The sequence below is a fragment of the Cydia strobilella genome, chromosome 1, assembly GCF_947568885.1.
Source record: "Cydia strobilella chromosome 1, ilCydStro3.1, whole genome shotgun sequence".
NCBI classification, from domain to species: domain Eukaryota; kingdom Metazoa; phylum Arthropoda; class Insecta; order Lepidoptera; family Tortricidae; genus Cydia; species Cydia strobilella.
The window spans coordinates 5860617-5885288 of record NC_086041.1 but is presented as its reverse complement, the minus strand read 5'-3'; the positions used below and the strand labels follow the sequence as shown (position 1 = coordinate 5885288).

At 38.2% G+C, this 24672-nt stretch overlaps 2 protein-coding genes across 16 annotated transcripts in view; one reads left to right on the top strand and one right to left on the bottom strand.

Annotated features, from left to right (window-relative positions):
- The window catches only part of LOC134755617 (atrial natriuretic peptide receptor 1-like), a 278568-nt gene that overhangs the window by 208499 nt on the left and 45397 nt on the right, over nucleotides 1–24672 (bottom strand). The window contains exons 2-4 of the mRNA XM_063692118.1: nucleotides 9723–9995; nucleotides 9449–9638; nucleotides 440–623 (exon numbers count right to left, since the gene is read on the bottom strand). Coding sequence (XP_063548188.1) covers nucleotides 440–623; nucleotides 9449–9638; nucleotides 9723–9905 — 557 coding nt within the window. The 5' untranslated portion in view covers nucleotides 9906–9995. The remainder of the gene's footprint in view (nucleotides 1–439; nucleotides 624–9448; nucleotides 9639–9722; nucleotides 9996–24672) is intronic.
- Nucleotides 18429–23830, top strand: LOC134755355 (uncharacterized). Of its 15 annotated transcripts, none has more exons than XM_063691975.1 (4): nucleotides 18429–18823; nucleotides 19312–19431; nucleotides 22887–22957; nucleotides 23396–23830. In XM_063691975.1, the coding sequence occupies exons 1-4, from the start codon at nucleotides 18785–18787 to the stop codon at nucleotides 23673–23675; spliced, it is 510 nt and encodes a 169-aa protein (XP_063548045.1). In that variant the 5' UTR covers nucleotides 18429–18784; the 3' UTR covers nucleotides 23676–23830. The 15 variants fall into 15 exon arrangements, 14 of the variants coding, with proteins under 14 accessions (XP_063548045.1, XP_063548012.1, XP_063547961.1 ...); XM_063691987.1 differs by lacking the exon at nucleotides 18429–18823 and adding an exon at nucleotides 18833–19144 and having other exon boundaries at nucleotides 19312–21210; XM_063691942.1 differs by lacking the exons at nucleotides 22887–22957; nucleotides 23396–23830 and adding an exon at nucleotides 21044–22718 and having other exon boundaries at nucleotides 18430–18823.

The window sequence follows — 24672 nt, the reverse complement described above, 5'->3', positions numbered from 1 at the left end:
GTTTATTTTGAGTCCCGAGAAAGCGAAAGATTCTAAGTTAAAATCTTGAGCGTAGCGAAGGACTCAAAAACACGAGATGTAAAATAACTTTGCTCTCGTGTTGCACACATAATTTTTCACCTCAGTAGTGAGAACATATTAAAGGTTAAAATGTATTTCGAATTACACAGAGTAATACAAAAAAAAAGTATGAAGTGGCAGTTCATGGGCTTTACTAAATTAAAAAGCTACTTTGTTTCACTCCCTGGAGTGAGGAAAGTCGCACTTTCCTCACTCCAGGGAGTGACGAAAGTAGGCTTGTTCGAGCTGCTGAGGTGAAAAAAAAATCCGTATTTATTATTTATAATACCTATGTTTTAGATATTTAAATCAAATTTTGAAATCGGAAATTTGCCACTGGTCGCCCTATACAAGAGTTTCAAAGGTAAGCAATACTTACTGCCTCATGACGTCGATCAGAAAGAAGGCTATGTCCTTAAAGCCCACAGTCCCCGCACGCACAAGCATGTAATACTCCGAGCTACAGTTTTGCTTCGGCTCGCTGAAGTCGAAGGAGAAACCGCCAGTGGTGAGCATGGGCGTGCCCGTGCTGCCGAGGAACTTGGCGATCCGGGCCACGGCGGCTGTTGACAAAAGAAAACCTTTAGAGCACCTGAATTGTCATTATTAATAATAAAATAAAGGTTGCGTTTGACGGGGCGATGACACAAAAGATCCCGATGAGTCGAAATGCCCAGTACAATGCTACTATATTTTATTGTTTTTTTTCAAAAGGGCTTATTTTTCTATGAAGACCATACAAAAATAAGCCCTTTTGAAAATACACTCCTCATGTATAACATTTTATTAGGATATTGTCACGGCAGTTATTGTATGTAAATTCAGTAAACATTTTGGCGTTTCAGTAAACATTCACAAAACAGTTTACATCATAATTATGACCTTGACAAATAAATCAGCTATAATATTGCCGTCTGTGAAGCACTGGCATCCCCTCGTGCAAGAGAGAATATTGGCTTAGCTACCAACGTTTATTACCATTTATGTTTACATAGTGCCAGTGTCGTACCAGCGAAATCGACTGGCATCACTCATGAATAGGCAAATTAAAATGTATTATTAGAGGTCCTTACTTCATCAACCCCGTCAGACCGTCAGATCCACGGCGCAGGATTCGTCATCTAACAGAAAGCTCATCCACCTTATTATTAAAGGACATCACTTCATCAGTCTCTAAATACAATACACCATTCGATTTGTAAACCAATATATTAGGCTTCTTCAATTTATCCAATACTTATCTTTTTTTTTACAAAGAACCAGCCGTTACGCCTTGATCATCTTGACTATAGAATACCCGCCTGTTATTTTTATTAAAAATCAATTCTTACCCACATTTCTTTTGTTTTATTGAAAAAGATTGCTAGTGTTGCTAACAGAATATTTCTACAAAATAAATGGTTAAGTTATAACTGTTTAGCTCTTAAAGTTTGGTACGAGTGTGTGTTAGTGGTCTCTCAAATCGTAGCTTCAAATCTCGAAAGGGCCGGGCCGTTTAGAATAGAAATAATTGTTCTTCATAAAAATGCAAAAAGTTACTAAGAAATTCGTTCAAGATCCTTATCAAACACACACGAAAGAATAACTCAGCTTGCTTACCAACTTATGCCAAGTTAGGCGTTCACAATCAAGTTATTAACCGTAAATTGGTCTTAGCACGCCTAATCCGCCTTGTGAAGTTTTGGCTAATCCGTGATGCGGGTAACCTAGCACGCCTCGTGTTCGTCGATTATACACATCGTAATTTGCTAACCATTCCGTTTGATGAACACCCAATATGACATGCATGATGATTTTAAAAAAACCCTTCGCCAAGTTAAAAAATGTTGTGCGGATGTTTACATTTATCTAATTAGGTAAATAATAAGGTAGATATATAACGGTATATGGCAACATCACGAAACGCTAATGTGGTAATAAATACTGGGTATAATAAAAATATCTTGATTAATTAAAGTCGTTAATAACTATTCTATCATAAACCCCATGCTCAGGCAAATACACATCATCAACTACACAAACAAATAACACAGTAATTACCTGTTGCTAACCGCCTCGAAGCCGGCTTCAATGGGGCATGGGGCAGAGCCCCCGCTCTCGTTGGTGCTTAAATTTAATGTCCCGAGTTCCTTGACACTTTTGACACAAACACAGAACCGTCACAGGTCAAATATATAGTATTGGCGTTTTCCCGCGTCATTTGAATTATGTAGTCGATAGACATGTTTTATTATCATCATCTTCCTCGCGTTGTCCCGGCATTTTGCCACGGCTCCATGGGAGCCAGGGGTCCGCTTGGCAACTAATCCCAAGAATTGGCGTAGGCACTAGTTTTTACGAAAGCGACTGCCATCTGACCGTCCAACCCAGAGGGGAAACTAGGCCTTGTCGGGATTAGTCCGGTTTCCTCACGATGTTTTCCTTCACCAAAAAGCGACTGGTAAATATCAAATGATATTTCGTACATAAGTTCCGAAAAACTCATCGGTACGAGCCGGGGTTTGAACCCGCGACCTCCGGATTGCAAGTCGCATGCTCTTACCGCTAGGCCACCAGCGCTCTAAGACATGTTTTATTATGCCTGACCAAAATAAATCGTGTCGTTATCTAACATGTACGAGTGAATTGCAAAAAAAGGCCTTGTAATTAGTCTAAAGTTAATTGATTCCATTGTGTTACGACAGTTAAGCCATTGCTATTTAAGTAATATCTATGTATTAACGTGTTTTTGCGTATGCTATAGACTTATATGTGTATGAATTAAGTACAATAAAAATACAATACAATTTACATGGTTAATTTTCGTAACACAGATAAATCAATTAACTTTAGACTAATCACAGCTTCTTAACTACGCTCAATTACGTTATGTAATATTTTTTTTGCAATTCACCCGTACCTAAGAAAAAACAAAGGGTATTTTTATTTATTAGGTGCACATTTTATCGGTTGTTTCCTTTGAATGATATTTCGATCCTAACGACGTCATTATGGAGATTATATCACACAGGTATTTCTATCCATTGGTGTTTTGACTGTTTTTCGCACTAGAAGACATATATTTTTACAGTCGCGACACAAACGACATGACACAAACGAAATGTAGATACAGCAAGCTTTGAATACTTTGGAAAATGCTTAATGGCCTGATTTAAGTCTGTCTGTTCATTTTTACAAGCTTTTTATTAACTTGCAATGTACCTATTTGTATGTACAGGTCAAATCTTGCAAGTTAAATTTGACCCACTTCCCTATTTCCAATAAAGTTTAAAATTTGCATACATAATGTAAGTCGGATGACAATGCAATATTATGGTACAATCGAGCTGATCTAATGATGGAGCCAGGAGGTGGCCATAGGAAGCAACATTGGCTGGTAAACTGATCTAAGAGGATATATCTTAATACGCTAATGTGCTGCACATACGAAACGCGTTGCAACATCGGATCGATTCAACCTAATGCAGGTACTTAGTTGTGATGTTAACACATTTCGGCAGTGAAAATGTTATGTACATATTCTAGCTTATCATATATTTATTTATTTTGTTTAGCTTGAATTCTCCTTTGTTAGTTATTTTATCGAGAATTTTTATTCGTTTTGTGAATTTCTCCCAGGAATTAATTAATTAATTATTTATAAATAATTAATTAATTATGTCAAGAGCACAAGTGTTATATTACTATATAATAAAGAACAAATAAATAACTCCGAATATTAATTAACGTTATAAAGTAAAGTTATTCTATTATGGCGTAGCAAGTCAAGTTAGATTACTTTTTAAATGCTCGTGGCATTTTGTATAGGTATAAGTCAAAGCCAGCACGTGGTGACAGAATTCACGGCGCAATCAGTGAGAGTCAATAAGCCTTACAGGAAAACCCCCCTTAAGCCTGTTCACATTGTGCAGGCTAAGAGTTGATGTTTGAATTTCTACTTACATATGTTAAAGGCACATAACAACAGCCAACATAAATGATGAACAAGCTTTAATCGCTGACTGTACTTTTCTTTCCACAGGCAACTAATAATTATCGAGATAATTCTAAAAACCCCAAACACAATTAGGGGTTTCGTTGTTTTATCACAGAGTTCCTATGGCCACCTCCTGGCTCCATCATTAGATCAGCTCGATGGTACCATAATATTGCATCCGATTATGTATGCAAATTTTCAGCTTTATTGGAAATAGGGAAGTGGGTCAAATTTAACTTGCAAGATTTGACCTGTACATACAAATAGGTACATTGCAAGTTAATAAAAAGCTTGTAGAAATTAACTGACAGACTTAAATCATGCTATTAAGCATTTTCCAAAGTATTTAAAGCTTGCTTTATCTACATTTCGTTTGTGTCATGTCGTTTGTGTCGCGACTGTAAAATAAATAATAAAAATAATCAATATTTGCGTAACCCTCGCAGCGTCACTGTCATGCATTTCTACAATTATGTATCATCATCATTGGCCACAGCATCTTGACAGATGATTGTTGCAGCGACAGTTTATTATGAAGAAGAGGTCTGTGCGCCGTCGGAGATCGGAGGTGCGGCACATGTCTTCCTGTGGCTGTAAAGTCCAATCGCAGCACGACACTTTCTGCCACAAAGATCGCAGGTGAAACGCGAGTCTGTTGGTGGTTCCTGTGAAGCCCGGAGTCTTTTCTGCTTCAAATTATCGAGCCAGACTTCGTCATGCTTCGCTACGCCAATTACAATTATGTATAGATGCCGGGAAAACACCACTAGCTCTTGGCGAAAATAGGTATTACTTGTTTACTAACCGACAGTGCTATACAAAGCGTAAACAACGGGCTTCAAGTGAGATTTGTTGGCTTGCCTCCGACGAGCGCAAGTTAATTTCTTGTAGGTACCAGTAGAATATGCTAATACCGATTTTGTCTTCATGCCGCCTTGTTTTCCTTGGTCTAATTTAGGTTGTTAATTGTAAAACGATAATTTTAAACCCTAAGAGTCACTTGCACCATTCACTAACCCGGGATTAACCGGTTAAACCTTGAGATACCATTGTTATCAGTACAATATGACACTGGGTTAACGGTTTAATCGGTTAACCCCGGGTTAGTGCGATCGTACAAGTGGCGGTAAGTTATTTTTCGGATTTTCTACTGTGTTTGCTGTGTATTGTTTTTAAAATGTCAAAGCTTTAATATAATTTAGCTTTAACTAACAGCGAAAGTAAAGAAAAAAATAGTAAAAAAAATACATTTATGTCAGGTATACATAATTATTACATTTTATAGGTTACGATGCTCATACAAGGGAATTAAGTTTTAACGCCATAATAGTCATTAAATTGATTTGTAAAAGATAAAAAAAAACAATGGGAAATGGAGAGATAACATTGAGGAAAACAAAGCTTAATTATGAAACAATAAATATTTAATATAAAACAACTAATAAGTAGCACAAAAACAAACATTAACACAAGATAACTTTATAATTAATGATAATTATATTCATTACGAATATGATTTTCATATTCGTAATGATGATTTTCATTTTGACCGCTTTTACTAGGTATCCATGTGCTGCATAAAATGTTAACATGTGTAAAAATATTACACTTACTATCTCTGCCTAGAAATAAAATAAAACTATGAAAACGGATTATATCGCGTATATAATCCGTTTTCATCGTTTTATTTCATGTGTAACTATCGCGGTAACCGAAGACAATATTATACCTAGAAATAAGTTTTTACCGGCAGGAACCCCTGCCTATTCTAAAAAAAATCACTTAGAGAAAATACGCGTCAGCGAAGACGATAATTTCGGTTTTATGTCCCTTAATGGTGATATTATGTTTGTAATAAAACATTATTAAACTATGCGGGACTGGTTTTGCCATAAAAGTGCTACAGGCAATATTATTACGAGTACGTCGGTGGGATATCGCATTTCCTTATTACATAATACATAGCTGGATCATTATTTTAGTAGGTATTCCATACTAATAAACAAACATACTTTTCTATATAGATTATTTTACCTATTTATTACGTAGCATCTCAGAGCGATATATCGATAAAACCATGAAATTACGTACGTGTTTTAATTACACGCGCGACATGTTTCGAAGAGGATTAATTGGTTCGCAATGGGTGCTGCGTAGCTTAAATATATTATGACTAGTAAAACAAGGTTACATTATTTACATATTATACACTAAAGAAAAAGTGATCCACCCCCTTACTGCTCGCCCTAAGAGGTTCGCCCTAGCCTTGAAAAAGTATAAAATCATGCGTTTACATGTTTCGAAATAGTAGTTTATGCAACTGATACATAATGAGAGGCCCTAAAACACAAGCATGGTTTTATGAAACGAGCGTTAGCGAGTTTCATAATAGAATGACACGATAGGAATTTAGGTAGGTATTACTTATCTGTCTTAAAATTCGAAAACAATTAAAATTAATTGCCTTTGTGTGCTTCAATGATTTTTTTTTTGTTTATAAGACAAACAATTGAAAAAATAAGTTACATTATATTCAGTAAACACACAGTCGTATTTATTACTAATTAAATAGGTAGTAGAAAACATTCAAGCACTGTAAGTTAAATTTAATAAATAATAAATAAATATTTGAGGACAATCTTACATTCGAACTGTCGCTGGTAAATAAGTAGGAAATGACCAATTCCTATTTCAGTGTCATTTTTAACAGCAGAATCTGGCAGTTTTATTGATACACACAACATGGTAGCTATGTCAAAAATAAAATCGTAAGTATTCAACTCCCGTGTTCAGTCAATGTTTACTTTGTAGCTATCTCTAATTGAGTTGGTACCTTTTTGACGAATGCTTTGGACGGTGGCCTTTTATCTAATAATGAAATAAACAGGATCTTTTGAGCCTGAAGATCAAACACGAATCTAATCCTGGTCTGTTGCCTTTGTGCGGCCTTATATTATTTCCATGAAATGGACCATATTTTTATGTAAGAATCACACCTCGTAAATTGGGTAAGAACTTAAATCTTATAGGCTAATCCCTACTAATTATATTGATATCATAGCTACCTAATGTATATCTTGATATTGCTTTGATATAAAGACATACATTTAATGATTTAAAATTATAGTACTCATCATTAACTTAAGAGTTATTCTCTTGTCGGTGGAGTATCTTCCAGCTTTCCCTATCCCGCGCCAGCTCTTTGACTTTTTGATACGACACGACCCCTACTTTTTCTTTCACTTGATCTAAAAAGCTGCGTCTGGGTTTTCCTCTACCCCGCTTCCTTCCTATCCGCCCCTCCAGGATAGTTTAAAAAAAGTAGTCGTGTCGTATTAAGTGTCCAATCATTTTCCCGCGTCTATTTGCAATAGTGTTCAGAATAGCTCTTCTTTCACTCACTCTTCTTAGCACCTCCTCATTCGTTATCCTGTCTCTCCAACTAATGCCTTCCATTCGCCTCCAGCACCACATTTCAAATGCTTCCATTCTCTTTCTGTCTCTTAGGGTCATTGTCCACGTTTCACTTCCATAAAGGGCTATACTCCAGATGTACACCTTAATCAGTAGCTTCTTGCTTCTGCATGATAAACGGGATTTCAATAATTGTTTCTTGTGGTTGAAAGCTTTTTTTGCCATAGCAATCCTTGAAACGATGTCTGGTGTGCACCTGGAGTCCCTGGTAATTAAGCTACCTAAATATTTGAAACTATCAACCTGTTGAATTGGGATGTTGTTGAGAACTATTGTAGGATGATTAGTTATGCGTTTTGAAGTTGTAAGGGTCTTAGTTTTCTTTATGTTTATCTTTAAGCCTAATTCGTTAAATACTGTGTCCATTGTTAACATTAGATGTTCTAATTGAGCTGAAGTTTCTGCAAACGCTGCGATGTCGTCTGCAAATCGTATAAAATGTATTTTCTCCCCATTGAATTTTACCCCTCCCTTGTCTGCTTCAACAATTTTTCGTATAGCGTATTCTATGTATATATTAAATATTAAAGGTGAAAGTGGACACCCCTGTCGTACTCCTTGTCTAATCCTTGCATTCCCAATTTCCTCTAGCACTTCCATCAACGCCTCCTGCTCCTTGTGAAGTTGGTAGATTATTCTTCTATCTCTATAATCTCTATAGTCTACTCCTACTTCTTTCAAGATGCTCATCATTTTTCTCCAGTTAACTTTATCAAAGGCTTTCTCTAAGTCTATGAAAGCGATATGAGTGTCGAGTCCTACATCTAAAATTATAGTACTACCTACTGAAAATACAACCATATTACAATAAATGGGTCTGTGAGTTTTTGCTGAATATATTCCATCATATCTTTAATTTTTTATACAGCATTTTTGATAATCTTCACTCGCTTCCTGCTACAATGCTACAATGCTACAATTTTATTTATATTTTTATAAGCTAGCCTATAAACCAGTCTGCTGTGAATCTCGTTCTTTTATTCATCTAGCATTGGCGCAGTCGGTAGGATACGCGAGAGGGCTTGATCTATAATCTCGACGTTGACCCAATGCGGGTTGGGGAATACACAAACACCTTTGAATTTCTTGGCAGATGCAGGTTTCTTCACGATGTTTTCCTTCACCGAAAGGCTAGTGGTTGAAGTTGATGGGTTGATGAGTGGTAATAGTGGATAAAGGCTAGTCATTAAACTCGACGACTATAAAAACAATATTATACTACTATATAATTGGTTCCTCATCCAATATGGGGGTAATTACATTGACATAATAAAACACTGGCTATCAATCTGGTTTTAACCTCGAATGATGTCGATTAATCCAAAAGAGCTTTAAGGATCAAGCCTGTGTAAATAAATTTGTTTTTCCAATTTTTACGCAGCTCTTTTTATTTTATTTTTATTGTGAATTCAATGAATATATTTGTTGGTAAAATTATTATTTTAATATTTTACCTTTTGCCAACCCTGGTGTTCAATGAATTTCAACATATATGATTTGGGGTTTTATCAGAGAATTAAGAAGACATAGAGTGCTCACTCCATACATCAGTTTTGTTACCAAAACGACTATTACTTTCATATAGTCTACATCTAGCGTCAAGTAGCGAAACTCTCAGTACTGCTAATCGACAATAGATGTCGCGGCAATCGGATCGTCTAATACTCAACGATTTTCAGCTAATATTATAACCGGATTTACCGGTACTCTATTTTCAACTCCTTCTGCTTATAATATTAGTTATATATTGTTGAGCAATACAGTTTTCGTCAGTCGCGACACATGTGACATCTAGCGTCGAGTATCAGTACTAATAGTTCCGCTACTTGACGCTAGATGTAGACTACGAAAATAATAGTCTTTTTGGTAACAAAACCGACGTATGGACTGAGCGCTCTATGTCTTCTTAATTCGCTTTGGTTTGATAATCCCACTTACCTAGTGCAAAGTCACATGAAGGCCCAAAGAAGACGTGCGCGCAGTCATTATAGGCGTCTATAGCCTCGATGACTGCGTAGGCGGAGTCGCAGTCTTCCACATCGTAGCTCATGTACTCGAATTGCACCCAGTCCGGAAAGGCCTGCTTGACGACTTCTTGCTGTAGCGCCAGCTCAATAGCGGGCTCCACCTGAAAACCGTTACTAGTTATAGTTTGAATCTTCTCAAATTATTTTTTCAGCACAAACACTTCAAGCACTCATCACCTACTTACCATAGTCAATGAAGCATAATAAGACGTATTCCGTGGCAGCAACAAAGCCGCCCTAACAGCGCAGTTTCCTTTATCATCGCAAAGGTTCTCACACGACCTCTCCTTCGGCTCTTCCCCTCTACAATTACTAGCTCCAACACCACATGACACACACAACAGCACTAGCACTATATACCACGCCATGTTAAACTTCCGTATCACTAAGATCTATCACTGAAGCACTTCGCTTATCACATTTTGATGCACTCCTAATATCACTATTTCGTTCTGCATCTGAAACAAAAAAATACAGCTATTGTAGAACTAGGTATATATTGGTTTTGTTCTATTTAGTGGGTTTGGATATGACATATTCTGAACTTATTTAGCGCTTTAAGCTGAGATTCGGATGACTGCGCTGCGGCCTTGACGCGGGCGCTGTCACTGTAAATTCGATCGTTCGCAGCTACATTACTGCCGCGATTAGAACGTCCAATCCATCACTGATTTTATCAAAGATATTGACGCGGACGCTCCACGTCAATGTCGCAGCAGTATTGCCGCAACAGTAATGCAGCTGCAGTTATCACCCGAACGTCACCTTTACAGTTTACTTTAAAACGCTCGTTAAACATTAACGTTTGAAAATGTAGTCGTTTTTGTTATTTATCCAAATTGGGTTATTTTGATTAAGTATTGGTCTCGATAGTAATACTGCTTGCTTTTCTAATGGTTCTTCATAAATATTTGTCTCAGGAGTCGTTTTTTTAGGGTTCCGTAACCAAAGGGTAGAAACGGGACCCTATTACTAAGACTCCTCTGTCCGTCTGTCTGTCACCAGGCTGTATCTCATGAATCGTGATAGCTAGACAGTTGAAATTTTCACAGATGATGTATTTCTGTTGTCGCTATAACAACAAATACTAAAAATGACGGAACCCTCGGTGGGCGACTCCGACTCACACTTGGCCGGTTTTTTTTACTTCATTACTATTATTGTCCTTATAATATTATTATTTGTATCTCCTTCTGGATTTAATAATATATAATATTTATTATTATTGTCTAAATTAAAAAATTTCTTCCACCTACATATAATTATTCGCTGATACCAAGACCGCAGCATTACGTACAGCGAATGTTGATTTAGTATATTTTTGGCACCGATACATTCCGAGGGATAAACTACATCAGCTCGTTGACCGACGGACAGACATTACACATGTGCTATCTCGTTTAGATTAGTTGGAGAAAAATACACACATGGGTGGTTGAAGACTAAGTATCAGTTACGTGATATATCTATTTAAGCGTTATAGATACAAGTACATAACTCATTAGAAATGCCTAAGGTGGGCAAGGTCTCTATTATTTCCCATAAAATTTTCAGTCATAATGTATTGTTTGTCCACATTTTCGTTAGTCATAGTTTTTCTCATAACGCGTAACTTTTCAGGATTGCCATAAAAAAAACCTAACCTATTTATAGGATAACCTTACGAAAATCCTGAAAAGTTAACGGTTTCAGAATTATGACTAATGATAATCTGACAATCATTACATTATGACTTTTAATAATTATGTCAAAGAAAGACCCCTCCTTGGGTACAACAAGGAGCATTCCACGGATTGTCTACCGTTGTCCCGTAAAAATACGAATTTTCTGAAAATTTGCAGGTATATGAGTTCCTTTTTCCATGACAAAGGTTAAAAAAATCTTATAAAAATGATCATCGACAACATCGAAAACACAGAAATAGCTATTTATGCAACAAGTGCGGAAATCATCTTTACGCACGTGTATCATACAATGTTTGACTATGCATTGTGCGAGTAAATAAAAAACATATCATGGCAAATAAGTTTAATTATTAAAAAAATTAAAACAAAAAGCACTAGTGCGGAAAAGTGCTTTTTTCCGCACTAGTGCGAGAAAGTAGCACCATATGTACTGTAAAAAAAAATTGAAAACAAAAAGCACTAGTGCGGAAAAGTAGTACTTTCCGCATTATATGGCTCCGTAGGAAACGCACTTTTCGAGCACATGCATTGTAAAATAAATTCTGATACACGAAATAAAATGTTTTTGTACGGGACAGCTCATGGAATGCTTTACAATGGCTATGTTCACAACTGTGGCGGCACCATAACCTGTGAGAAGCGACTTAAGTCGACGTCGACGTTATAATTTTAACGTTTATTAAACGTTACCCTCGTCACATCACTTGCCGGAATTTTCGAAATACTAATATCCGCTATCGTCAACCACATTGGTGAAACTATCCCTTACCGTTGAGATAGATCCCTAAAAGTCGTAATGGGTTGATTTAGAATCATTATTCCTGTAATTCGTGCCGGAATAATGTTCACCTATTCTCGTGACACGGGATAGATTCTAACATTATTTTGACTAGTAACAAAAATATTGTATTCTTTACTGTAATAACGGCATCTTAGCTTAGTCAGTAGTGACTGCCTACGATGTAGAAGGTCCCGGGTCCAATCTTGGTAAGGGCATGTATATGTGTGTTTGTCACAGGTATTTTTTTCTGAGTTATGGATGTTTTCTATATATTTAGTATTTATTTATAAATATCGTCGTCTAGTAGCCACAACACAGGCCTCATTGAGCTTACTCTGAGACTAAATAGGTCGATTTGTGGGACTGTTCCAATATATTTATTTTTTATTTTATTTATTTACCGTGGCTCGAGTACATTTATAAATTGCATGTGCACATTCACGGAATCATAATAATAATTAAATATACCTGAGTGTGTACTGCTGTCGCTAGATGACACATATTTTTCAAATAAATAACTGGAGTTCAATAAAACAAATGAACACAGTTTAAATTTAAACTGAGTTACTTAAAGACAGATTATACATAATACATAATTAAGTCGAACAAAGTTATCCCATGACATTCTACCTTCATAAGTATACATTGAAAGGTTTTCTTCATCAAAAATACTAATCCACAAATATAAAAACCACAGTAAATGAGAAAGTCCATAGAAATAAGGAAAAGATAAACTATTAACGTTAGAAGTTCTCCTCGATAAAAACGGGAAAGGTAAAAATAACGAAATACACGTCAACGCTTAATAGACACATCTGGGATATTATTTCCATTGCTTAGTAAAAACCACTATAACAGGATATTTAACTTTATTCTACAAGAACTTTCATTAGATCCTTTTGTCATTTATTAGTGTTTTATATTTTATCTTCCCCAAAAACTATTTTAAAATTAAATAAATTGATTTATTTCAGGCAAGCGCCCATATAAAACCAAGTGATACACAAAGAATTATGTAGATAAAATGTTAAATGACACAAAAGTGTAAAAAGTAAAATAACTGTAAATTAAGTTAATAAATTTTTGCTGTTAGTGCTTGAGAAAGTAGACCTAAATAGGCTCTCCGAAACATGTCGCGCGAGTGACTAAAAACACGTAAGTCTAAATTGTATTTTGGAGATAATCAATGATTTATTTATTATCTGATAAGGCCCCTAGGCCCCCTACGAGCGTGTACACTTGCCTTAGGGCCAGTTTACATACTGATTATAAATAGTATGAGTTAAGAGTTAGACCAAGATAAGTATACTCCGTATTTACGTCATAATCTCATACAAGTTTAATGTTTAAAATAACACTTGCACTGCGTGTGCTATCAAAATCGGTGTAGACTTATATTCTCAACTCAATAGAGCGCCGGGCTCATAGACTCTTTGGCGATGACCCATCTGTCAACTCAAGGATACAGAGCCTTGAGCATCGCCGTCGAGTCGCTTGCCTATCGGTGTTCTATCGGATACATTTCGGGGAGTGCGCACAGGAACTGCACGACCTGATCCCACCTTCCCCTTTCCATCATCGGACATCCAGGCGCGGGGAGCGAATGCACCCGTTCGTGGTCCACATTCCATTTGTTCGGACGAAACGTTTTGCATCCTCCTTTTTGGTGCGGACGGCTAAGGAATGGAATGCACTCCCGCCATCTGTATTCCCTGATCAATATGACCTCGGTCTGTTTAAAACAAGAGTGAATAGGCTGTTACTGAACCGGTGAGTTCCATCTTAGGCCCTGTCTTCACTTTCCATCAGGTGTGACTAGGGCCAATCGCCGATCACTTTATAATAAAAAATAATAATAATAATATTGGTCTTAACTCTATACATTTGCTCTATACTTGCTATTAAACGCAAGTAAGTACTATCTTGGACGATCGATATTCGAAATGTCATTGATATGTCATAGTTTTTAGGGTTCCGTACCCAAAGGGTAAAAACGGGACCCTATTACTAAGACTCCGCTGTCCGTCTGTCCGTCTGTCACCAGGCTGTATCTCATGAACCATGATAGCTAGACAGTTGAAATTTTCACAGATGATGTATTTCTGTTGCCGCTATAACAACAAATACAAAAAAGTACGGAACCCTCGGTGGGCGAGTCCGACTCGCACTTGGCCAGTTTTTTTAATTGTTTGATGGATTATGTGTCGCTTAACTTTAAACTCGGGTAATTCCATTCGACCCTCTCAGCCAAACTAATTAAAATATGCCATTAAGTTTCCTTAAATGTACGTTGAAATACCCAGTTTAAAAAAACTTTTGGATGGGTACTTAAAATATCCCTTATTTAGAGCTAGGCACCGTGAACCGACATGATGCCGGGACAACGATAGAAGGATAGGTAATAATAAAAAATACACTTTTAGTTGCTACGATTTTAAGTTCGCGCTTATATTAACTAGTTGGTAAGAGGCAAACGCTAACGAGCTTCAGTATACCGAAGGTAAAAACTCAGCTCGTGTTTATCTCTAAGGGAAGACTAATGGGTTACTGACGGATCTATCCCTTGGTGTTGCCGGGAATTCGCACAAAGCCCTTTAGAGCAGCATTTATTTTGATGGAACGATGATGAATATTAAAAAAGGCCAAGTGCGGACCACGCATAATAGAGGGCTCCGAACCTTTATAAAATGCAAAAAGCTATACAAGGAAAAAGGCGTATCTTCGCGGCACCTACGTTTTTTTGACAAGAAACCTTTTTTCCAAAAGTATTCGCTGATTAATCAAAAAACGCTCTTTGAAAACTTAATATTATATATTTAAGTATCGAATGATATGGCCATAGATCTGATAATTTATTCGAACAAATTACTAGTTATTAATAATACTTATGAATAATAATGGCCACACGTTGATATAGGGGGAAGTCCCGTAACTACGGACGGCATATAGTGCCGGACACACGTACTATCTCGGCAACTAATAACGCCAGCAAGTCAAGGATAAGTAAAAGTGGCGCGGGGGACGTACCAATGTCGAGAAACGGGATGCACATTGCATGTGACGTGCGCAGCGACTGTGGGAGCATTTTTGTTGGTAAGGCGTTGCGTCGCATAAGTTTCAGGTGAGTGTTTTGGCCTATTTTTTGTGTTCAGCTGGATGTGTTTATCTGTAATAAACTCACTAATCACTCAAATTTCGTAGTCTATAAAAGTTTTTTTACATAGATAATTGAAATAGTTGAGGTACACAATAAATAATTGTAATGATTTCCTATCCCTCAGTACCAGACACAGTAGTAGTCCCGTAACGCCAGATAGTGAATATGTTTTTTTTTCGGATGTAAACATTTTCCAGCTGCGTGCGTTTTTAGGGTTCCGTAGCCAAATGGCAAAAAACGGAACCCTTATAGATTCGTCATGTCTGTCTGTCTGTCCGTCCGTCCGTATGTCACAGCCACTTTTTTCCGAAACTATAAGAACTATACTGTTGAAACTTGGTAAGTAGATGCTATCTGTGAACCGCATTAAGATTTTCACACAAAAATAGAAAAAAACAATAAATTTTGGGGTTCCCCATACATAGAACTGAAACTCAAGAATTTTTTTTTCATCAAACCCATACGTATGGGGTATCTATAGATAGGTCTTCGAAAATGATATTGAGGTTTCTAATATCATTTTTTTTTAACTGAGAATGATTAATGAAATAAAACTATGAAAACGGATTATATCGCGTATATTGAATTTATAATTCATCCCGACGTTTCGAACTCTTTACAGCGTTCGTGGTCAACGGGTGACTACGGGAAGACAATATTATGAGAATGATTAAACTAAAAAAAATATAACTTCCACCGAAAATTGGTTTGAACGAAATTGGTTAATACGTCATAAATCATACACCGCAGTTTACCTTTCACTCACGTTTCACATAAAATAATACATTGTTTAAATTGTGTAATGTACGGAACCCTCGGTGCGCGAGTCCGACTCGCACTTGGCCGGTTTTTTATACTACATATGTACCTGCACCGATTATACCTTGATTCACTTTTATGCTAGGATTGTCACTCAACCTATCGGTTTATCCTGAATATTTTATATAATGACGATAAAAAGAAACCAATCATATGCCAAAGATCAAAATAACTATTTAAAAGTAGGTACAAAAATAACCCGTAAATGATAGACGACAGTACGTCAAGGTTAGTTATTGCTGTTTTTATTATACAAGTCAAAAGCAAAACGGAATAAGTAACGTATACAAACAAAACTATTTTAGGACCTGTCGGAATTCGTTGATATTTCTTTATGGATCGTAAACTTAAAATTATTAAACAGGAGTGTACAGATTTATTGTAATGAGCTTTAAGATCTCCATTAGAGCGGTTGAAAGACGGGAGAATTATTCCATGTGAAAATAATCGAAATGAAAATATTTTTATCGATATCGATCTGCTGATGCTGCTGGATAGAATTGTACAAAAATAATCAAAAAGTATTTGTATAGGTACATATCTACCTACTGTAAAGTGTATTAAGTGGAATCGACGCCTGCTGTTGTCAAGCTTTATAGGGTTCCGTACCCAAAGGGTAAAAAAGCCGACCCCACATAACGTGGGATAAGGGCAGGAAGAAGAAGAGTACCCAAAGGGTAAAAACGGGACCCTATTTAGTAAGACTCCGCTGTCCGTCTGTCCGTCTGTCTGTTACCAGGCTGTATCTCATGAACAGTGACAGCTAAACAGTTGAAATTTTCACAGATGATGTATTTCTGATGCCGCGTAATTTGTTGTAGTAGTACAACAAATTCTAAAAAGTACGGAACCCTCGGTGGGCGAGTGCGACTCGCACTTTTCCGGTTTTTTAAGTAGGTAAGTGTGTAGGACAGTAAAAAATAGTGACTTTCAACAAGTCACTATTTTTTACTGTCAATAAACCATACGAACGATGGTGACTTAGGAATAAGTAGCTATCTAAGTTGTGTTCAATATAGGAGACGCTGCCGAGGTTTCTAAGGGCCCCTTGTAGTATTCACTAACCCGGGGTTAACCGGAAACCGTTAACCCAGTATCAATTTGTACTGGTAACCATGGTAACTCCAGGTTTAACCGGTTAACCCCGGGTTAGTGAATGCTGCAAGTGGCCCTTAGAAACCTCGGCAGCGTCTGTATGTTTTTATTAATTGGATTAACTTATTTTTCGGGTTCGTCTGCTAGATTTGAGGTCGTCCTTGATTGCTGGCATTTTTGATTTCGCTCGGTACGTACAGTATTTTATTGCCGTGTCATTTAAAATTAAACTAATTAAATGCTACAAAGCTCAATAATTAAAGTACGTGACCGTACTTTGTTATATATGTTTGCTGAAATGGAATGTTAATATGATTTTGTTTGATTTTAGTTTTTTTTAATTAAAAAAACAAAAACTAAACAATCAAATTTACACGATTATAAGGGTATGTACCTAAGTGATTTTAGATAAAAAACATTTTTTTTTATACTACGTCGGTGGCAAACAAGCATACGGCGCGCCTGATGTTAAGCAGTCTCCGTAGCCTATTGTTAAGACCTATCTTAACAAGTAGCAGATAAGTAGGTATTAGCATACCTAAGTACCTACTTACCTAATCTAGACAGATTAAGTCTCTCAATCGTCCTATGATATGTAAAGGTGACATCTACCGAAACTATTGTGTACTAGTTTAAGTGCTCAATAAGCTGTTAGCTATGTCAATGTATGTAATAGTTCCTAACCCATCCGTAGTGTCATAGTGTGGCGCTGTACTTTACTATATAAGCTTCTACATGTATGTAGATAAGACCACTTTTTCTAACCAGCCTTCTGTAAAACATTAAATTAAGATATCAGATTCTCTGCTTTCATTTGGTCGCCATTACCTCCAACGCTGAACATAATGGTGACCCCTAGTTTAAATCGCGGTTAATCTCAGTACTTTAAAGCGAATCGCTAGTAAATTTAGTAAAATTTGCGAGCCGGTACGTCGAGGAATCGCCGCGTATCCTGATTTAGGCCGGGAGAGCAACGTTACCACGTAGGCAGCAACCGCGTGGGGCTCCGCCGACCTGAAGAAGCTGAAGAGGTGACTAGGAGGCGACCACACCACTCGATCGAGCGGCCTGAGCCAACGCGACAGGCGCCGACCGAGCCACCAAAGCGGGACCACGTGCGTGGCACCGCAGCCGCAGCAGGGAACGGCTACCGCAAGTACCAAAGGGACCACGTGGGTGGTACCACACCAGAGGCAGAAGGAGCGCCCAAGCGAGGGCAATCACCAAGCTACGCCACGCGCACGAGCATCAATCGAGAAGGCAAGTGAGCTGGCATTCCCTAACCTATCTACCAAATCTACCTACCAAATTTAATTGTAATCGATTTATTTCCTACAAATTGTAAATTGTAATCGTTCTTAATCATGTTAGAAACTTCCAAAAGCACTCTAGAAGAGTTAGAAATTAGGCAGTTAAAAAATAGACGAGGTGTCTGTAAGCGAAAATTAACTGTATTTAATAAATTTATAGAAAGAATCGACTCAAGTGCATTGACGGCCGAAATAATTGTAGACATAAGCTTAAGACTAGAACAATTACCAAAGTTATACAATGATTTCTCTGAGATACAGGACCGGATCGAGACACTGTGCAGCGACGAAGGGGACATCGAAGCCCACGAGGCCGAGCGTATGTCATTTGAGGACACATTTTACCGACTTAGCGCTAAGGGCAAGCTGCTGGCGAAGGTAGATACCGATTCAACACCAAATGACCATAGTCCGCAAGCCCCGCCGCAGCAACCCCTCGGTGAGTCGATAAAATATCCCGAAATTAGCCTCCCTAGCTTCGACGGAGACCTAACACAGTGGCTGCAATTTCGAGACACATTTGATGCCCTAGTCAACCAAGCTAGCTTAGCACCGATCGTAAAATATAAGTACCTACGCAGTTGTTTACAAGACGGCGCACTTGAGGTAATTAGTTCGCTCGATTTCTCCGAGGACGCGTACATGCTCGCGTGGCAGATGCTTTGTGAACGTTATAATAATCCTAAACGTTTAGTCACCAACCACATGCGAGCCTTGTTCGACGTGGAACCGGTACCGTCAACTCCTTCGGGTCTAAGAGGTCTGTGCGATAATATTTCCAAACATTTGAGATCTTTGCGCTCATTAAATGTACCTACCGAAAATTGGGATCTCGCAATTATTCACATGTTAGTTAAAAAGTTAGACAGTCGATTGCAATCAAAGTGGGAAAACAGTGTTGATTTGAGAAAATTGCCTTCGTTGCAGGATTTCAAAACCTTCCTAAAGAACCGAGCTGACCGGCTGGAAGCGACCAGCCCAGCAGTACCATCGGACGCACCCAGCACTTCCAAGAAGGCCATGGTAACCACGTCCGAACCTATCAAGGTAACCTCCAAACAGTTTAAATGTAACCAGTGTCCGTATTGTTCGAGTACGCATTATATTAATCAGTGTCCAAAGTTTAGTGCATTAAACGTTATCGCGCGCATCCGAGCCGTGAATAAATTACGATTATGCTTTAATTGTTTGTCCGGAACGCATGTCTTAACAAACTGCAGGGCCAGTACATGTCGAGTATGTAAGGGCAAGCATCATACGTTACTACACAAACCAAATACCAACACTCATATAGGTAGTAACCCCGTACCAACGCGATTACCAATATCAACGTTAATCGACGAACAACCGAGTTCTAGTCAAATCGAGACTACCTTGTCGAATAACACTTTAATCGAAAAACAAATAAACAATGCGCGAAATAGGTCAGTTTTCCTTACAACAGCCCAAGTGCTCGTTAGGGATAAGCATAACAATGTGCATAAAATGAAGGCATTTTTAGACAATGGCTCGCAAGAAAATTTCATTACCGAAAACGCGGCCAAAAAGTTACAATTAAACAAGGAACAACTTGCCTTAAATGTCATAGGTTTCAATGAAAAAGTGTCTAGCCTTTTAGAATCGTGTGACGTAACATTGCATTCCTTAGACGGAACCTTTACAACGAATTTGTCCTGTTTTATTACGCCTATAATTTGTACTACCAACATTTTAATACCAAACGTGCAACGTTGGCACATTCCGTCGCGTTATAAATTAGCTGATGACGAGTTTAACTTAGCTCAAGATGTAGATTTGCTTATCGGTGGGGAGATATTCTTTGATTTACTTCTTACCGGTAAATACAAGCTCGGGCCCGGATTACCGGTTCTGAGACGCTCGCGATTAGGATGGATAGTCACGGGTTCCGTACAAAAAAAAACCGAGTCTGCCATTCAATGTAAAGTTACAGTAGAAACTCAATTAAAAAAGTTTTGGGAAATAGAGGAGGGTTCCGCACCAAATTTACCCTATGATGAAAAACAATGTGAGGATATATTTCTGAAAACTCACACTCACAACTCTGAGGGTAATTTCGAAATAGAACTTCCATTAAAGCAGCCACCTACCAAGTTAGGTCAATCTAGGCACATAGCATATCGGAGGTTCAAAACATTAGAATCCAAGTTCGAGCGGAACCCCGAATTTAAAGATAAATATGTGAATTTCATGCGCGAGTTCGAACAAGCTGGCCATATGATTCAATTACAAGATAATTATGATGGCCCATGTAATTTTCTACCCCACCAAGCTGTTTTTCGCGACTCCCCCTCAACCCCTATTCGAATTGTTTTCGACTGCTCATGCAGAACTGATAACGGCATTTCTTTGAATGATATCCAATACAAAGGCTCAATAATACAGGACGAACTCATAAATATACTTCTACGATTCCGAAAATACCAATATGTTATTAACGCTGACATACAAAAAATGTACAGATGTATTTATGTTAAACCAAATCAACAATACCTACAATGCATATTTTGGCGGGAAAATACTCACCAACGACTCCAAATTTATATGCTGACCACATTAAGTTTCGGCTTAAAGTCAGCACCACATATTGCAACCAGATGTTTGTTACAATTGTCAAACGAAAACCAACACACATTTCCAGCAGCTGCAGAGGCCATAGCGAACCAGTTCTACATGGACGATTTTATCGCCGGCGGCGACGACGAGAATCAGGTAGCTGAAACAGCATCACAGGTGAACGAGATCCTGCGGGGAGCCAACTTCACGCTGCGGAAATGGAAGTCCAATTCCGAAGTCATCATAAAACGGGTGAGCGAAACACACACACACCAAAACACACACACAACCGAATTTGGAGATAAAACACATAAGGTCCTGGGTTTAGCGTGGTCTAGTGACTCAGATGAGCTTATGTATACCATTAAAGAAAACCAAATTTCACACCCAATCACCAAAAGAAAGGTACTAGGGGTAATTTCGTCCATTTTCGACCCCCTAGGCTTGACGGGACCAGTAATTGTAGTAGCCAAAATATTTATTCAAAAATTATTTAAGGCTCAATTAGATTGGGATACCGAATTAACACAAGACTTGATCCAAGAATGGAACACATTCTATCGAGACTTGTTTTTATTAAACCAATTGAAAATTTCGAGATGTACAGTCATACCCAATTATGTAACGATACAAATTCATGGGTTCTGTGACAGTAGTATTAAAGCCTATGGCGCTGCCATCTATATACGATCAAGCGATAGAGTAGGAAACGTACAAGTTCACCTACTTTACTCAAAATCAAAAATAAGTCCAATACAACCCCAAACTATTCCAAATTTGGAACTTTGTTCCAGTTTACTGCTCGCGACACATGTCGACAAAATAAAACGAGCATTAAAATGTGACGTTTCCGGAATCAACCTGTGGTCAGATTCAAAAATAACATTATGTTGGATAAAAAATAGTAACCCTAAATTAACTTGTTTTGTTAGTAACAGAGTCACAAAAGTATTATCACTTACAAACAAGCACGAGTGGTCATGGGTCCGCTCGGAGGATAACCCCGCCGACCTTTTGTCCCGAGGGGTAGCACCAGGCAAGCTGGAAACCAACCAGTTATGGTGGTCTGGGCCGGCGTGGTTGACCCAAAGTCCGGACACATGGCCGACCCACGATTCTGAGTCACTAAATCATGCACCCGAGGCCGAGAGCGACGTAAACATAACTCTCACCTTGGCTATTAGCACAGAATAACGACACGATACAATATCTTTTCCACAGGTGGTCAAGCGATAAAACACTTATTCATGTATTAGCATACATACTTCGATTTATATATAATACAAAAAATAAAACTCGAACAATTAATCCAAATAATAAATTATCAGGACCATTGTCCGTAGAAGAATTAAAAAAATCGGATCACGCATTAATTAGACATGCACAAATGGAATCATTCCCACACGAATATAAATTATTGCAAAACAATAAACCGGTTCTTAACAAATCAAAAATATTATCTTTACACCCATTCATGAAGGACGGACTCGTTCGCGTAGGCGGACGAATCGGTCTTTCGCATTATGCATATGAAAAAAAACATCCTTTAATATTAAGTCACGAGCACGCGCTTACCAAACTACTGATGGCAAACGCACATATACGTACTCTGCACGCTGGCCCTCAGTTATTACTTTCAACTATTCGCGAGCGCATCTGGCCAACAAAAGGTAGGATGTTAGCCTCGAAAATTGTAAATAAATGCGTTCCGTGTTTTAGAGCAAATCCAAAGACTACTAACCCTATAATGGGAAACTTACCCCCCTCAAGGGTAAATCCTTCCCCCCCCTTTGCTATCACGGGTATCGATTATGGAGGACCTTATAACATTAGAGATAGGACAGGGCGTGGTTACAAGGTCTCTAAGTGCTATATAGCAGTGTTTATTTGTTTTGCGACAAAGGCAATTCATCTCGAATTAATTACAGGGCTCGAGTCAGCCAATTTCCTGGCGGCGCTGCGACGATTCATCGCCAGGAGAGGTAAACCGAAGGAGTTGGTGAGTGACAATTCAACAACCTTTCATGGGGCTAGTAACGAGCTAAAAGATTTACAAAAATACCTACAGGACAGCTCGAGCGAGCTAGTATCTCATTGCGCAGACGAGGGCATAAAATGGAGTTTTATTCCTGTCTATACACCTCATATGGGGTCCCTATGGGAATCTAGTATAAAACTTACCAAATATCATTTAAAAAGAGTGTTAGGGTTATCTTTGTTAACTTACGAACAATTTGTATCAATCCTATATCAGGTAGAATCTATGGTAAATTCTAGGCCACTATGTCCCTTACCTAGTTCAAATCCTGACTATCCTGTCCTTACGCCAGCTCACTTTTTAATTGGAAAAGCACCAAATTCACTTCCGGACGAAGATTATAACCATGTACCAAAGAACCGATTAACTCACTATCAACTTTTGCAACAAATCACGCAGGACTTCTGGCGGCGCTGGTCACGTGACTACATCGGAACGCTGCAGGAACGCACGAAGTGGAGGAGCGCGCGCGGCCCAAGCCTCGCAGTCGACACCGTCGTCCTGGTACGAGACGAGCGTCTGCCGCCCTGCCGGTGGAGGCTGGGCAAGATCGTCGCGACGCAGCCGGGCCGGGATGGCGTCACCAGGGTGGCCGTCATCCGAACCGCCAGAGGGGACATCCAACGCGCGTTCAATAACATTTGTCCATTACCTACTTCGGGTGAAGTCATATAAGTAGTAAATACCTACCAACAGTACCAACCTAATGTAAAGTTCAAATAATTATAACTAAGTGTCTAATAAGTATAATTAAGTACCTAAATTACCTTACTTACCTAGTACCTATGTACATAATTAGAATACCTACTCCCTATTTAAAATAAAAATCATTTCCTATTGTTGTTTCATTTATAAGAATGGGCACAGATCTAATTAAAATTTAAGTAATTACCTAACTATAACTCGTAACAAAGAACTCTGCCCATCCTTACTGATAGGTAAAATGTATAAAGCCTATTCTTTGAAATACCTAATGTTACTCATAAAACATTAACTATTTCAAGGGGTGGCAAAATGTTAAGACCTATCTTAACAAGTAGCAGATAAGTAGGTATTAGCATACCTAAGTACCTACTTACCTAATCTAGACAGATTAAGTCTCTCAATCGTCCTATGATATGTAAAGGTGACATCTACCGAAACTATTGTGTACTAGTTTAAGTGCTCAATAAGCTGTTAGCTATGTCAATGTATGTAATAGTTCCTAACCCATCCGTAGTGTCATAGTGTGGCGCTGTACTTTACTATATAAGCTTCTACATGTATGTAGATAAGACCACTTTTTCTAACCAGCCTTCTGTAAAACATTAAATTAAGATATCAGATTCTCTGCTTTCATTTGGTCGCCATTACCTCCAACGCTGAACACCTATGTACGCCTGCAACTCCAGAGGAGTTACATGCGCGTTGCCGACCCTAACACTCCTCTCCCTCGAGCTCTGGCAACCTTATTCACCGGCAGGAATACAACACTATTAGTAGGGTCTAGTGTTATTTGGCTACGGTTTTCACTTAGCTACATACTTACAAAACTTCAGATAGGCAGTTCCCGGACCTCGGTTCATCTTAATAACATTGAAATCAAGAATAACTAGTGATCGCTGAAAGCGAATTTACTTATCTAAAGATACGGAACTAAAAGAGTGACGGCAGGTGGACTAAAATGTTAACGGAAT